The following is a 17195-nucleotide window of genomic DNA, read 5'->3' as shown; positions in this document are numbered from 1 at the left end:
AAGTATAGTCTCTATATAGCCCTTACGGGTGTATTCAGACTCCTTGTTTAACTGAATAGCTACAGAGGACCCCACAATCTGTGGTTGCAGCACAACTGCACTGTCAAATTTATCAGGAATTAAATATTGCAGGAGCTCATCCCACAGTTTCTGTGCTCTGCCTCTTGACTCTCTTGCAGGGAGCCTGGAAGCTCTGAGGGCCCAGAGCTTAGCAGGTGATTTTATTTTCTCTGGCTGTATTCCTAGGGACTGTAGTCTTCTGCGTCTAAGGCAGAGAATCTGGAGACTGGCAGGGTTTGTCTGCCTCAAAGATGTAGTCACTGATATCCTGGAGTCCTGAGCTTTAAACCTCTCCTCCTGGGGCCATAGAAGCCTGAGACATACCAGGCCAATAAGGTCATGGTCTTTGAAGAGAGTTTTTTCTGTCCTTGTTTCAGGAATAAAGGCACAAAGCTTGTCAAATCTGTTTTCAGTGACCTTGTGGTTTTTGCTGAATAAACCCCAGTTTGCCAATACACCCCAGTTTTAGAAGCCTAAATATATGCATTGGACTCCAAACCACAAATTGCTAAATGGATTTAGGCATTTCCTCAGTAGAGCAAAGCATAAGGAACTTCAGCTACTCGATCTTATTTAAAAATACCCAGAATACTAATCAGTCCAGTTTTTAAGGATATTTCATCACTCTTAAGATACAGATAGCATCTTCAGTTCAAATTTACATCAGTGAGATTTTCAAGGCTCAGTCATGTAGTTATTTTACATAGCTAAATCCTTGTGAAAATTAGGTGACTTTGCCCTTATAAACACTGATTGGAGCAGTGCCTAAATAGCTTCAAAAATCTGGGCCTGGACTCTGTTAACAATCCCATTAAAAAGCYAAATGAATGTCTCCTTGTCCCTGAAGAAGTGAGAGACTGAGGCTATATGTGGGAGAATTAATCCTCATAGCTATGTACCTGACTTTCCAGAGGAGATTTTCAATTAGTCTGCTACATTCATAAATCACAAGAGTCAGTGTTTATGGATGATTTCGGCTCACCTTCATGCTTCATTTGAATATTACCACAGCATTCCTTCTGCGTCTTTCTCCAAGCTGGCCTGTATGCCTGGACTCATGCCAAGTAGTAGGCAAATTCCTCCTTTGCTACAAATCTACTGCTGACTGCTGCTCCTCTGCTGGTAGAACTGCGGTATATTGGAATTGAAATAGGAGGCTGGATGCGTGCGCTGGCTTGTGAGCCTTTGTTGTGAAAACTTTGTCCTTTCCTTTGTCTTGTCTGCCCCATCTGCCTTCCTGTCTTTGTAATCCTTCTGATCAGGGACCACTGGAAGGTGTCTGCAAATGCCATTCAGACCTGCAGTGCTGTATAAAGGAAGCTACTGAAAAGCCCTCATTGCCTGCAGATAGAACTGCTTTATCTCTAAGAATGTGGATACCATAATTGTTTTTAGTGAGTTATCTGCCAGTCAGAGTCTCATATATTTATGTTCATTCCATTCCATGCCAACCCACACTGGGACTGGGGGATTTACAGCTCCTAATGACCTTTGAGTCAGGGTATCGGTCCCATAAAAGGTGGGAAGATGGTTGTTTAAGCCAGGGAAATACTTCACAGTTGCTTAATTGGTGCCTTGTTGGGGAGCATGTGTGAACATTTTCTGTTTTAGGGAACAGACATACTCAAGGAACAGCAGAGATTCCTTACCCTGTTCAGAAGAACTCAAATGAACTTTATGGCTTATATAAAATCTTTCTATATCCAGGGAATATAAGTGGTACTGTACATAAAATGCATATATTCTATCCCCTCTCACTATGTGCAGGTTCATCTGTCATTGATATTTATCCCCTGACTCATGTGATACAAGATACAAAACAGGTTCCACAGACACATGAGAAAAGCATCAATGTTCTGGTTTACAGCAGGGCTTTTCACCAAATTGTCACTGTCTGCTCTGAGTCAATACTGAAGGTGAGTGTAAGTTGTCAGCCTTTAAACTGAAAAAGAAAGTTTCAGCTATTTTCATTATATATAAGTTACCGGGCAATTAAATAAGAGTGTTTGTTGTTTATTTTTCAAAGTGTTGGGTTTGTGGCTATTTTGTGCTCTAATTCTTCAGGGAAGTGGTAAGCCATGATAAATAAGCTATTTGGCTTCAACATCATTACTTTTGTCAGAAAACTACTTCCCTGACCTTCACTGACATAATTAGTTTCTTTTATCACTGCAAGCACCAGTCAGATGGAGTAGATTTTAGAGGCACTGGATTTGGTTGTGATTTTATTTCCTCTAGCTATGTTTTGGTACACTTTACCTGTTACTGCAATGGATTCTTGCAAGTGTAACAGAAGCAGTGAAAGTCCATTGGCTGTATAGTAGCTACAAAGGAAAATTTTAAAGACATGATGACAGATTGTGCATCCAATCAATAATTTATGGAAGCACAATTACACGTTATTCCCCAATTCAGAAGACGTATCTGGTGAGCACCTCTTTAAAGTTCAGTAAGTGCTTGAGTCCCAGTCAACTCAGTGGAATATAAATGTGTATGTAAAACACTCTATGAATCAGTATAATGCAAAAAAAACCCCAACCCACTTTGTTTAAACGGTACTGTGTAAAAGATTCTGCTCTCAGATGAAAAGATTCCTTGACTAAAATTGAAAAGTTCCTCTAGTACATGCAGTGTGCCTAAACTACACAACCTGACTTTCATCCTACTGTTGTGTTTCCTGTTCTTTTTTCTGAATCTGTTTCTATTTGGCTAGCAGTTCTTGGAGCCAATCTGCTGACCTTCTGTAGATCCTTTTCTCTTTCAAATAATTTCTTAGAACACATTTTCCTGAGCCTTCAGGATTTCAAGTCCTACTGTGAGGGAGAAGTGTTAAAAATAATGGCCAAATAGCAAGAAAAATAAAGTGATAGAAACCTCTCTCAGTTATTGCTTTTTATCAACTCACTCCTGTCCCCTGACCACAGGCTTTGTTCAAATGAGCTTGTGAGGCATTTGGGACGGGGGGAGTGAGTGAAATGCATCTAAAAAACTCTCATTTTCCAAAGCACTTAGACTTAGATCACAAGAGTTTGTAGGTATCTAGCTCCCATTCAAGTCAATGAAAGTTAAAAACTTAAATACCTTTCAAGGATCTGGCTGCAGGATTCTCCATTCATTTCAATTTATTCATTTCATTTCAGCCTCAGCCTCTTAGAGACAGTTGTTTGGACACTGTTTTAGAAATGAACTCAGTCACTCAGTAGATTTTCCAAGAACTCCTAGATACCTAGTACCCACTGATTTCAATGGGATATTAGTATCTGAGTGATTTTAAATATTTCCTGGACATTTTCAGATACATAATGATAATGACCATAAAAATGTGGTCCTCACAAATGTTTGTTCTTCCTTGTCAAATTTTGAATTGTGTTGAATGACTTTCACATTCTTACTGGTCTATCAGCATCCATTGCCTCCAACATCTGCAACCTCTTCCCACCCTGCCAAGCTAGAGATTCATTCTCTGACCATATTTATTTGTGTTGAAACATTAATAAAAAAAATAAATGTGCCTATTAATTCTACTAGTTACATTTGAATCAACTGAAAAATAGTCACCATGCAAGTGTCATAAAACTCGCAGCAAACATAACCAGTCATTACAGGTGTAATTAACAGTGTGACACTGATTATCAGAGGTACTGAAGACCTGCACTAGTCATTAATTGCTGATGGAGTTAGGTGGCAGGATTTGTAGGAAGAGGTAGTATCCATTTTTGGGGCCAGCTGGTCATATATGCCATTCCTTTGGAGAAAGGCTTGTTTGTGTAAATGTTTGTGTATTTTATACACCTAATAAAGATGTTATTTCTCACTGTAAACCTTCCCTTCCATAGACCATGGTGGCCAGAAAACCATTACAATTGCAAAATAGTTGTGGGCATTCAGTGATGTAGAAATTCAGATTCAAACAGTGCATCTGACGTGAGTAGCTACTTCATAAATCCAGTTAAATCCAAGCTATTCCATTACAGAGGCCAGACTTTGTACTGGTATTTCATTATGAGGCACTGTTTAAAGTCCAAAAAGGCTTAGATGATCCAGAGATGTCCAAAATCCTTAGATCCTTAGATGTCCAAAAAGGCTTAGATGATCAGATATAGTCGTTCCTACACTTTCAGACCAAATATTTATGAAGACCCTCATTTGGATATTCAGCATAGAAATTATAGCTCTAACCATTCTTTCTAGTTAGATTTCCTTGATTTTTGCCTTGTAAAAACTCATATTTAACAACAATCTCTCTGACTTAACAAGGGTCTCTCTCATAACATATTAAATAGGCCTCTCCATGCTACAATGGCTTCACTGCAGAGTGGGACATTTTCAGAGAAATGACACATTTATTTCAGTGAAATAGCACAGTATTGTGATAGTGAATCTGATGAGCTATCAGAGAGCCTATTTCATGGGATGTGAAAATTTGCCCTTGGAAGTATTCATCTTTCTGCAATTACACTAGAACAGATTATGTGAGTTTTTTGGAGGATGGAGTGCAAATAATTAACATCTTTTTTTTTAGGTCTGGGAGCTAGTAACAGGGTATCAAATATATCAGATTGAAGATGCACATGGGCTGAATATTAAAGTGACTTGTGCAGCCATTGAAGAAAAAGGTTTTCATCTTGCTACTGGGACATGTGATGGTAAAGCAATTAAATAATTGCCACCTTTTCATTAATGTTATTTAAAATTACGTATGGTATGAGCAGTCAGAACTATCTGGCTTGAAACACTCTGTCTCAGTGAGAGAAGGAAGTGATTTTTGGCCGTCCTCCAAAATGGAGAGGAGGTATGCACAGAAAGGAATACGCAGCTTAAAGTCTGGGGAAAAAGGGGTGGGTTTTTTTGGTCTTGTTTAGGGTTTATTTGATAGGTGATTCATTGAAAGGTGATTTTAGTTTGCTTGAACTCTGGTACTTCGCTAGTCTGTTGCTTTATGGAAGACTACCTGCATAGCTCGTGGTGTGAAAAAGTGTTTCCTCATAGGAATTAGGAGCTAGAGCTGGGTACCACTGTAATTAGATGATTCCAGATTCAGTAGACAAATTTCTGTTTTAATAACCATTCCAAAAGGCCTAGGATTAAACTGTGCATAGTAGCTGTGAGTATCCACCTTTGTTATGCAATCTCTAAAACACTTTGAGCTCTGCACTCCTTCTGAAATGATACCACTTAGATAATCCAATGTAAATTGAACTGTAAAAAGTAYTGCATTTGTTTCCTGAGGAAAATATTCCATATATAAAAAATTTGGTTGTTAACTTTACATTGGAAACCATTTGCTAATTCCTTACAGTGGGTCTGCTAGAGTTAATATTGTAATGATGGTGTATTTTGGACTCTCAGCATCCCTATGTGGTCTTACTAAAATTGGCTTCCGCCTGAGATAATTTAACTCAGCTTTCATGAATTCATATTCAAGCTCAGATGCTCAGCTCAGGTATTTTTCACATTGTTTTCATTAGCATTTTATACCCCTGTAGCTCAAGAAAGTTGCATTAAATTGAAGGTAAATATGCCAAAATATGTGTCCTCTTCAAAGTTAAATGTTTGCCACTTCAAAAATACTGCATTAACATTATCCAAGTTTGCACTGTGTTTCATTCTTTGCTATAGTGAGACATGGTTTCCATTTTAGTTTAAAATGGTATTCATATAAAATAGATCCTTTTACAATGGGAACATAATGAGTATAGTGGCATTTATAAGACAAACATAGCAAAAGGACATTTTTTTCCAATTTGGAAAAACAGTTATTTTGAACTAGCCAAAGCATGGAAGTCTCAGGCAGAAAGACAGACAGACATTTTAATAATTTAGTTGTAAGATACTGGAGAAAAGTCATTTTTCAAATTTTATAGTGTCTCAGCTGAATTTTATAGTGTCTTGCAGACACTGAACACTAGAATATACATATATTTTGAATTTTTCCCCTGTGTTATTTAGGATGTATTAGTTTTAGATAATGTGACAAAACCTCTCCAATTTATTCACGAGGGCTACACTGTATTTTGCTGCAAACTTTAATAATTTTGTTATCTGTTAACATGGCTGAATAATTCTTGATTTCTTCTCATATTCAAATGTTCAGAAGTGCACGCCTGAAGTATTAAAATACGTGAAATATATGAAAGCTGCCCTCACACAAAGAGGAGATAGCCTTTTCCACACAGCATGGTGACTAATGTTTCTTATTTATGCTTGGGAGCAGAGAATGCATCCTTTATGGATCTTAAGAGCACAACAGAAAGTGAATGCTATCAAGCCTTACAAAAGTGGAGTCATATGTGATAATTGCTTCACATAAGATAATGTTCCAGTTCCTTCTCCTCACTAGTTCTGTGAGATAAGTCTAGTGATCGGGGTCACTCTGCTCCCTGCTGTAGCTCAGACCCTGAAGTCTTCTGTCAGACTGCCCACCACTCTGCTTATTCTCTGATGGCTTTAGTCCAGAAACAAAAATGAGATAGGCAGTGGACTTTCATCCTGGGCTGCAACATAAAACAGATGTGAAAAAAGAAGGAAAAATAGCAGGGCTATCAGTGAAGGTGTTTTCTGGTAAGGCTTGTCTCCCTAAGGGTGCTTTCCTAAGAAACACATACACAATAACATTACTTTTAAAAGATCAGTGACCTAGCTCTGAACCTTCAATTGGTTTTTATTTCTTTTCTCCCTCTTCCTGTCTGACCCATTTCAAGTTTCTGAATTTGAAACGTGTTATTCTTGAAAGGTCATTCCCTTTTGTACATTTTCTTCATTCCTGTTTAGGAACAGTGAAAGTTTGGGATTTTGGAAGTGGGCAGGAAATGAAAGCCTTGCCTTTGGCCCAGCACAGCAAAGATGATAGGCATCGTCTGCTTCAAGTAGTTTATCTGAAAGCTAGTCAGAGTCAACATGTGCTTCTTGTTTTGGAGCAGAGTGGGAAGATGAAAATCATTCAGGTTTTTCATATATATGTATACATATATGCATATGTATGTAATTTTTTTCTAATTTAATTTGGTAGCTCCTAATTTTAAAGGTAAATAGAGACTTTTTTTCCTTAATCAGTACGTAAACTCTTAGAAACTAACAAGGAACAATCCATTTTCTGCATATCATCAAATTAGTTTTCTGCATTTCTAGTTAAGTGTTAATATTAGTCTGTTGCTCTTTTTTCAGCATTCTGATCATTTCTTTCCATGCACTCCCTATAATGGAACATGAACATTTTTCTCTTTGTGATTGAGCTTTTGTGATTCAATTTCTGAATATGTTGTCACAGTTATCAAATTAACCTGTGGTTGCTGGAAAAGAGCCACAGGATCTTATGTACTTGTGCATGCGTATACTGTCACTCATTAAAGTTAATAGGAATGCTCAAATAAGTGAAGTTATATATGGTTGCAGAATCTGATTCCTATGTCTTAAAATTGTTTCCCTTCTTTTCTCCTTCATAAATTAACATTAAAGGCTGAGATGCTCCCTTCTGAATTATTGATGCAAAGGGACTACGATGGCCTGAATCATTTAGAGAAAGTTTGCAAAGCGACTCTGAGGCTTCATCATGTGCTGAAGCTGTGTAAACTCCCAGTCCTGGTATCCATTAGCTTTTAAAGAAAAAAACATTGACATAAATGTATTGTGGACTTGTGTATTTGATACATGTTGTTTTCCTAGCATGTATATTACATGACAAAATTGGATTTTGTATGCATTGGTAGAAACCAGGAACCTGACACTGAGCAGAGTCTGCACAGACTGAGTCATGGCTACCATGTGCAGAACTCCTCAGAGCCATTTATTCTTCTTGGCTTATATAGCCAAATGCTCCCTACCTTGTTTACCTAATATATACATGCTGGCAGTTCACAAAGGGAGATGAAGCACCACATTACTCCTAAAGATAATGTTTTAGTTATGAAAAAAATATCTGGTGCCTTGATTCCATTCCCTAGCACTGATGCAATGGGGATTTGCGTAAAGTAACACTGGCCACTCTGTGGCCACTCTGATCAGAATAGCTCCAGATCTGGCTGTTGTAATGATACCCCTTGGACTGGCTGTAACATTAAAAACTGCAGTATTTAAATGCTTTCCTTTGCATTAGAGAACTCATCTCAGTAATATTTACATGATTTACTAGAGTGGTGTAAGAAATAAGAATTAGCTCTGCTGTTTACGCAGCAGTGGCTTTCAGCTGTGAAGGAACCAGCATCCATTTGGGATGCTTCTTCAAGTGTATAGGAAGGATACACAATCTACACAAGAGGAGGAGGAATTTTGCTAAAATGAGCTGATCCTCACCTAAACATTTTCTCTTTTTAAATAGAAGAAGCCTTTTTTATAGGACACCATTGTTCTCAGGCCTCTTTTCTAGAACTCTACCCTGGGTCATAGATCAAGGGCAGCTGAACATCCTTAACCCCAAAACCAGAGACTCAGATCCCTCCCAAGTTCGGTCACTCAATCCACTCCTTCAGAGGGTTGCTAGGTTCATTGGAGAAGGACACCCCAAGCTTAGCCAAGGAATCACAAGTTAGTCACAAGAAGTTTACTTCTAAAGCATTGAGGTACTGATCTTTTACAGTAAAAGCTTTAAAATTTTGCCATTGTTATTATAGATGGAGTTTATCCTGTTTAAAGAGTTTTTAGTTCACTAGCAGCTGAGACAGACTAGAACTGTTCCTGCAAATCCTGCTTATGTACTCAGCCCCACTGCTCTGAATAAAGTCCTGCTCTTTAATAGTACCTCAGGCCTAGTGCCATGTTCTCATGAGGCAGCTGTACCTTTTCCTCTTCCACAGCTACCTCTCAGCCTCAGTGCACTCCTTGGGCCATGAAACAGCACAGATCATCTTCTTGGGGTTTTGATAACAATCCTGTGTAGAGAGACTGTCCCAATTCAGCCACCGAGCACTGAGACTGAGATACTTGCCATTCCATCCCAGCCATCTCTATGCCATAAGGGGTCCTTTTAATATTTACTGATAGTAAACTCTCATGACTCAGGATTCAATATCAGAAACCTCAAAGGCCTCAAGCCTGTAAACCTGTATGAATTTTAACCTCTCCAACTATAGCCCAGTATTCCTCGTTACGTTTTTCCTCTATGGGGAGTATGTGGCCATGGTATTATCCTGCAAGAAAACTCAGTATCAGAAAAGATTTTGATTAAAGGATTTTTTTCTACTAAAATCCTAAATTAAGAAAGTGGCTTCTTAAAAACTGATACAAAGTGACAAGGCAGTAATACATCATATTGACTTCCTGAACTTGGCTCAATTTCCAGTCTACTTTGTGTTCCTTTCAGCTAAAAATTAACGGGATGCATTTGAAGCTTACAATTGGGGCCTGATTTCTCAGACAAACTGTCTTTTTTAGGAATTATCTTCTTCAGATTGGAATGTTTTACTTACGACAAAATTCTCTGTATGAACCCTTAAATCCACTGTGTGAAAGGGAAGGAAGATCTATAGGGAGGAGTAATAAGACTTATTAGCCAGATGATACATTTAGGAAAAAACATACAAGCTTTTGTCTTGGTATATAATTTATTCCTTATGAGTCTCCTGCTAGTAAAAAGCTGGTTTTGCTTTTGATATTCAGATTTTTCTGAAATACTAAGCCCAACAAACGCCCCCCCAGTGTTATTAATGAAATTGTTAAATCATGCATGTGATGCAAATGTATACCTCAACAAACAGGTTGATGAAGAATAGTTGAATCTCCTCCAAGTCTATATGAATCTAAGTACATTAGCATTGTGGCATATAGTTGCAGAACTACTTTTTTTACACTAATCTTTCCAAGATAATGAGAAATACAGGTTATTATTATTGCCTTTTTAAAGAGGCTTTAAATGTGATAGGTAGCAAGGTAAACTTGAGTAGCATCCCCAAAAGAGTTTACTATTTGGAGGAATCTGCCATGCTGTTGCCAGGAATAGCAGATGCTCTGAAATAGCCTGCCTGTACAGCCTGTCCACATGAAGTTCATAGACTGATGAATGCATTTCTTGTTCCAATCTAACACCACGTCCATGAGGCACTAGCAAATCACATAGTAGCACTGTATATAAAAACATGCAACCTAAAACCAGCAAGATCATGAATAAGGTAACAGCTTTTTATAATTGTACATGGATTTATTCTCTCTAATACACAACATAGTACATTGTGGTAGACATGAAAATACCAAGCATCTGGAAGAACAAGCATTTCTGTAGAATGCTTTCTCCCCATGAAAATCACAGTGAAAGAGAGCCTCCTTATAGAGCAGCTCTGAAAACTCACGTCTCACAATATTAAAACTTGAAATAAATAATTAAATCTGGTATTTCTGAATTAGTAAAAGATGCTCTGTATTCAATTTACTAACAGCTTAGAAAGCAATTTAACCCAAATACTGCTGTGACTAAATTTTATTTCGGAAACTGCACAGAAATACTGATTAAAATTTTTAGTCCTTCTCCCAGGGTATTTCTTGTTTGATACATTTAATACTCATTCTGGAGTTCAAGGCATCTATGAAAACAGAACAAAACCCAAGGAGCTGATTTTTTTAACACTTCCCAAAACAGAAATATAGAGATATGAAGGTTAAAGCAGAAACTAGATACTGAAGTGGATTTGTTATAGGTGGAAAAACTATCATGATAACTCCCACTGGCTCTGCGCACAATGGGGAAAGATCAATAACTGAGAGCCATGGCTGAACCAAAGACCTTGAACTTTTCACACAAGTGGGACAATCAGCAGCTTTGCTGACATGTTAAATATGAACTGGTGATTACCAAAGTTGATAAAAAAAGCAGCTGTAACTGAAGTGACAGCTCACTTTAAGTGGGTAGTTAAACTGCAGACAATCAAAAAACTCCAAACTCCACAGCTAGTCAACTTCTAATATACCAGCAGGTAATTCAAAGTGAGCTGAAATATCTCTAACTGGTGCTTCTGTTTGCACAGCAGGCATATGCTAGGTGAAGTGTGTAATATTTTTTGTAGTTTGGCACAAAAAAACAAGGTTTTGGCACACACTTACAGATCTTTTACTTATGAATGCAAAAATGCTTTCCTTCCTCTTTCATTAAGTCAATTGTTTTAATAGGGTAACAAAGTTCAAACATATCTAAATGTTACATGGGTGCTTCCTGAGGCAGTGGTGTTTCCACGAAAGAATCCAGTTTTGTCTCTGTCACTGAAGCCTGACGCCTTACAAACACATGAATTTTTTCCAGACATTCAGCTGTTACCTGACACCAGTTCTCTAAGCAATGAAACAGAGGTGAGAAACACTTCAAATTTCAACATCATTTAGAAAAGATCAGAAAAAAGGTTTACTATGCAACTGAGAACTGCATGTTTTAACAACAGGATGAAAACCAAATAAGTATTCCAAACTTTTCAGTACACTAAAAGGTCTAAAATAAATCATGTAAGAGGGTAATTGTTTCTATGGAGTATATTTGCCTAATAACCCACTGCATGGTTGTCTCCAGGATTAAGCACTTCCCATTCCTGTACAAAATTATAAGTTGAGGTCCTTGTATGATGAGTCTTTTACAAAGGAAATGCATTTCAATATTATTGATAAACTGATCTTCAGTAATAGTGGCACATAAAGATTGGGCAGGCTGTTAATGTAATTTCTAGCCCTGTATGTAACTGGTGAAATATCTTTCCCATTTCAAATAACATTAAGCACTGACTTGCCAAATCTCTCTTCCCAGAGCAAATATTTTTTCACAGTGACTGTGACTAGTGCTGCAGACATCTGCAGAATGCTGCCTTTCACTGTGCTTTTTAAAAAAGTGCTTCTAGTTCTTGTTGCTGTATAAAACTGCCACAGTGAGTTGCAGATAATAAGGGCTCCTGGCTAATAGGAGATCATCTGCAAACATAACTCCTTTGTGAGCTCTACTATTTCTACTTCAGAATAGGTATGGAGAAAGCTGCTGCAGTTGATGCGCTAAACATTTATTTACCTTGGATGAGTGTAGAGAAGCCAAAGTGAGTGTAAATATCACAGCTCACTATTTATCCTTACTTCTGGTCATCTCCAGCTATACCTCTCCAGGACTCCTTCCTCCAGCAGTGTTATCATCTGCCTGGTRTCCTTTTTACTTTCCAATCTAGTATTTTTCCTATATTCCTTCCACATGGACTTTAGGAGAGAACCTTCACCGAACTTCATCTCAGAGAGATTTGAGAGGTGGTGGAGTCTCCTTCTCTGGAGATATTCAAAACGCGCCTGGATGCAATCCTGTGCAATGTGCTCTAGGTGACCCTGCTTGAGCAGGGGGGTTGGACTAGATGATCTCCAGAGGTCCCTTCCAACCTCAGCGATTCTGTGATTCTGTAAAGGACACAAAATATATCTGAGCAAACTGTTCATCATGTAACAGCCAAGTTCTTTAATTACTGCCACTCTGATCATTATAGCATATAACACAAGAAAAAGGGGATAGTCAATGAAATGGAACAGTGATGAATTCAGTCGATACACAGGGCAATTACTTTTACTTTACACATTACCAGATCACTGGCAGGAGCATAATCACATTTAAAGGAGAAATGGATGCTTATTTAGCTAACAGGAATACTCAGTGATACAATGGTTAATACTAGGAAGATATTTTTGGAAGGAATACAAAACTTGAAGCTTCAATTTTTAAATCAATCAAAATATTAGAGATTAATAAATAACCTTTCAGGATGCATTTTACCCTCCATCTAACTACTTTTTGATTTAGTCTCAGTCTAAATTGAGGTACTGAAGAGTACTGAACACATAACCCATAGTTCTGATCTGGTGTTGCAATTCCAATGCAATGCAAAGCACTGCCCACTTAATCTTGTTTTTAATTCCATTTGGATGTAGAAGACATGTTTATGTACTAGACATTACTAATAAGAGTGATCCCATATAATTAAGACAGTCTAATAATTGTAGAACACGAGTACAAATTATCTTTATTGCATTTGAGTGTACAGGGAAAGGTATAGAGTCATAGGTAGAAAGGACAGGTGAATGGATGGGCAGGCTGATAAGCAAACTGTTTTTAAAACACGAGAACAGAAAGCAAGGGATAAATTCTTCTGTGCTATTCCAAGAGCTTTATGAATGGTCTTGAACCATTGTCCCTATCAATAAAAAGTGATAGTCACTTAAAAAGTTAGGCTATGCTAGGGTTTACCATACAAAGTCTCTGAGACAGCAAGCTCTTAATACCAGTTCTCAATGCTTAATCAAAATCTAGTCCACTGATCTCCCCTTATCCAATGAACTAGTCATCTCAGAGAAGTCACAGAAGACTATCAGATTGGTCAGGCATGATTTCCCCTTCATAAATCCTTGCTGACTACTCCCACTAACCTTTCTGTCCTTCATGTGCCTCAAAATAGTTTCCAGGATTACTTGCTCCATCACCTTTCCAGGGTTCGAGGTAAAGCCAACTGGCCTGTAGTTCCCCAGATCCTCCTTCATGTCCTTCTTGAAGACAGAAGTGACATTTGCTTTATTCCAGTTCCCAGGAACCTTTCCCAGTCACCATGACCTTTCAAATTGAGAGTGGCCTCATAATGATATCAACCAGCTTTCTCAGCACTCATACGTGCATCCCATCAGAGCCCATGGACTTTTGTATGTCCAGTTTGTTTAAATGTTTCCTGATGTGATCCTCCTCCACTCAGGGTAGGTGTTCCTTGTGTCAGACTTTCCCACTGGTCTCAGAGACCTGAGATTCCTGAAGATAAGTCTTACCAGTAAAGACAGAGGCAAAGAAGGCATTGAGTACCTCAACATTTTCTGTGTCTTTTGTCACCAGGTCCTGTGCCCCCTTCAGCAGCAGACCCATATTTTCCCTCATGTTTCTTTTGCTGCTGATGTACCTGTAGAAGCCCTTCTTGCTGCCCTTCACATGCCTCGCCAGATTCAACTCCAGGTGGGCTTTGGCTTTTCTAACCCCATCCCTGCACACTCAGACTGTGTCTCTGTATTTCTCCTGGGTGACCAGACTCTGCTTCAGCCTCTTGTAGGCTTCCTTTTTATGCCTGAGTTTTGTCAGGAGCTCCTTGCTCATGCATGCTGGCCTCCTGCAACCTTTGCTTTATTTCCTGCTCATTGGGAGGAACCAGTCATGACCTGGAGGAGGTGATCCTAGAAAATCAGCCAGCTCTCCTCTGGACTCCTCTTCCCTCCAGGACTGTATCCCATGGGATTCTTCCAAGCAGGTCCCTGAACAGGCCAAAGTGTGCTCTCCTGAARTCSAGGGWTKTGATCCTGCTTTTTGCCTTGTTCCCTCCTCTCAGGATCATGAATGCCACCRTCTCACGGTCACYGCAGCCAAGGCTGCCCCCARCCTTCACATCCCCAAGCAGTTCTTCCTCATTTGTAAATGTGAGGTCCATCAGAGCACCTCCCCTCATCAGCTCCTCTGTCACCTGTGTCAGGAAGTTATTATCAGTGCGCTGCAGAAATCTTGCTTGTGCTCTGCTGTGTTGTCCCTTCAGCAGATATTGGGATGGTTCATGTCTCCCATGAGGAGCAGAGCCTGCAAACATGAGGCTTCTTCCAGTTGTCTGAAGGTTTCATCTGCTTCCTCCTGATCAGGCAGTCTGTAGCAGACATTCACCACAACATTGCCCACATTGAACTGCCTGCTAATCCTGACCCATAAGCACTCGACTGGCAGCTCTCCATAAATTCCCGTTGCTCTCTCACATAAAGGGCAACTGCTTCTCCTCACCTTCCCAGTCTGTCTTTCCTCAAGAGCCTGTATGAATCCATTGCAGCACTACAGTCGTGTGATCTATCCCACCAGGTCTCTGTGATTCTAGTGAGATCATAGCCCTGCAACTGTATGCAGACTTCTAATTCCTCCTGTTTGTTCCCTGTGTTGAGTGCATTAGTGTACAGGTGCATCAGAGAGGTGCCCAATCATGCTGATTTCCCAGAAAAGGTAGGGGCGCTTCCCCCATAACGCTGTCCTGTAGACAACTTCCTTCCTTATGTGCATGTGCTTGAGCTGGGCCCCTTTCAGCCCTGTTTTGTTGATTATGAAGTCTCTCCTGCCTATGTCACCCTGCACCTTTTGTTTACCAGCCTGGTTCACCTCTTCCTCACATGATTGTTGGTCATCCTTTCCCTCCCCCATCATTCCTAGTTTAAAGCTTTCCTCACCAGGTTGGCCAGCCTGTTGGCAAAGATGCCTTTGCCCCACTTAGTCATGTGKATCCCATCTCTTCCTAGCAGTCCTCAATCCTCCAAGAGGGTCCCGTGGTCATAAAAACAAAAATCCAGTTGCTGACACCAGCTGCCCAACCAGTTTTTGACCTACAGAATCTGTCCACTCCTCCTCAAACTCTTCCTCCTCACTGGCAGAACTGAGAACACCACCTGGGCCCCAATGTCCTTGACCATCACCCTCAGAGCGAGCCATGCAGTCACACTTGATACATGCCGGGACTCCCCTAGCAGTGTCGTTGGCACCCACATGGAAGAGCAGCAGGGAGGCAAGTCTGAGGGCCAGACGAGCCTTGGCAGCCTCTTCACAGTGTCCTGGATCTGAGCCCTCAGCCAGCAGCAAACCTCCCTGGACGGCATATTGAGTTGACAGATGGGGGCTTCCAGCCCCCGCAGCAGGGAATCTTCAACTATTAACATTCACTGCTTCCTCCTGGTGCTGCTGGATGTCTCAAATACAGTAGCATTTGAATAAAATGCACTGAATTTATGGTTGCTGTAGATACTGTCAATTTAGACATCTTGTTAAATTAATGGTTAAAACATTTAACTCTCTAGTGTCCCCATTACTGCTACTAAAACTTTTTTAATGCTTTTGTAGAATTTTGTACCTTCCAGGGAAATGAAGTGCTTTGATGTGTTAAAAGTAGAAGGATGCAGTTTATTAGCTACAGGAAGTGCAAACGGTGCAATAATTTTGTGGGGTTTTGAAGCTGCCTCTGTCAGATGTCTGTAAGTAATATTTGATCTCCAGTATTTCACTCTAACCTTTCAAACAACATATTGGAAATTCTAAGATAGATTTTTCAGTATTCTCTACTAGAAGTATCATTCCTGATGTGTGACCCATCTGTCAAGGGTGACTGAGAAGTAGGAGTTAAGAGTAGCAATTTATCTCCCCCCTACACCAACCTGCTTCAAGATTATTCTGTTAGCCAGTACGCTGGCCATTTGTGGAAGGGGTGATGTAATCAAGAATGGGGTTTTGACATAATTCAGCACCACCACTGAGGAAAACTGTCCCTAAGTCTCCCTGTCATTGATTAGTGGCTGCTACAGAGCTGTAGAACCATCCTTATTTTGGATGTTTCATATTTGGGAGGACATCTGGAAAGTAATGCTATTTCCGCTGATAATGGCAGAAGTGCTGCATTATCAGTGTTTGATGTGGTGGCAGTTCTGCTCCCTATTTTATCTTACTTCTTCATCTTTGTTTTGGAAATGAGTGTGCCTCAGAAAATAAAGTAAGTAGAGGTTCTTTCACCCAGACATATACAATCTTTGAGACACTTCTCCACATCCATATGAAAATTTCTGGCACAAAGTAGGAACAGGCAAGCAGCTTCAGTGTAGGCTCTTAAATGACACTTTCAAAAGCTTTGCACATTTCTTTTTTATCTTACAATGTGCCTTGAGAACAGACACTGCAGTGGATAGGCTGTTGGTTTGTTCTACTGTTCTTGTTTGGCTAGAGAGGTTTAGTCTGCATCCTTCCCTCACTGGTAAGGAGATGCCTTTTATGGATGTGTAGCTGAATATCCCAACCATTCATTGAAAAGGGAAATTGAAATGCCCACAAAACTCTGTTACAGCCATTGCTTACAGATTGGGATTTAATTATATTTAGATGTGCTTTCAGATGGGGAATTTGGCTGTCTTTCCATTAAAAGATCCCTTAACCTTGAATTTTGGGTGACAATGGCATTACCAAACTAACTTTTAAAAAATGAGACAGACAGAAATAAGCCTGTCACAGTCTGCTGAGCTGGGGCTGTGGGATTAAGCAGTGATCTTGATCTTGAAAGTGATAAAGATGGAGTAATGGAAAGATGTTCCATTCCAAGAGGTGAAGGGGAAGGACAGCCATCACTGCTTGCCTGAAGGGGTAAGGTGTCAAAGAAGAAAAA

General features: G+C 39.6%; 1 protein-coding gene across 1 annotated transcript in view; it reads left to right on the top strand.

Annotated features, from left to right (window-relative positions):
- Positions 1-17195, top strand: part of WDR64 (WD repeat domain 64) — an 89479-nt gene that overhangs the window by 63322 nt on the left and 8962 nt on the right. The window contains exons 12-16 of the mRNA XM_026082124.1: positions 1828-1976; positions 4583-4706; positions 6832-7004; positions 11152-11328; positions 15890-16020. Of these exons, the coding sequence (XP_025937909.1) occupies positions 1828-1976; positions 4583-4706; positions 6832-7004; positions 11152-11328; positions 15890-16020 (754 nt within the window). The remainder of the gene's footprint in view (positions 1-1827; positions 1977-4582; positions 4707-6831; positions 7005-11151; positions 11329-15889; positions 16021-17195) is intronic.

This window comes from Apteryx rowi, unplaced genomic scaffold (assembly GCF_003343035.1).
Source record: "Apteryx rowi isolate R43461 unplaced genomic scaffold, aptRow1 scaffold_568, whole genome shotgun sequence".
Lineage (NCBI taxonomy): Eukaryota > Metazoa > Chordata > Aves > Apterygiformes > Apterygidae > Apteryx > Apteryx rowi.
Note: the sequence above shows the minus strand (reverse complement) of the source record. Positions and strands in the feature narration are given on the sequence as shown.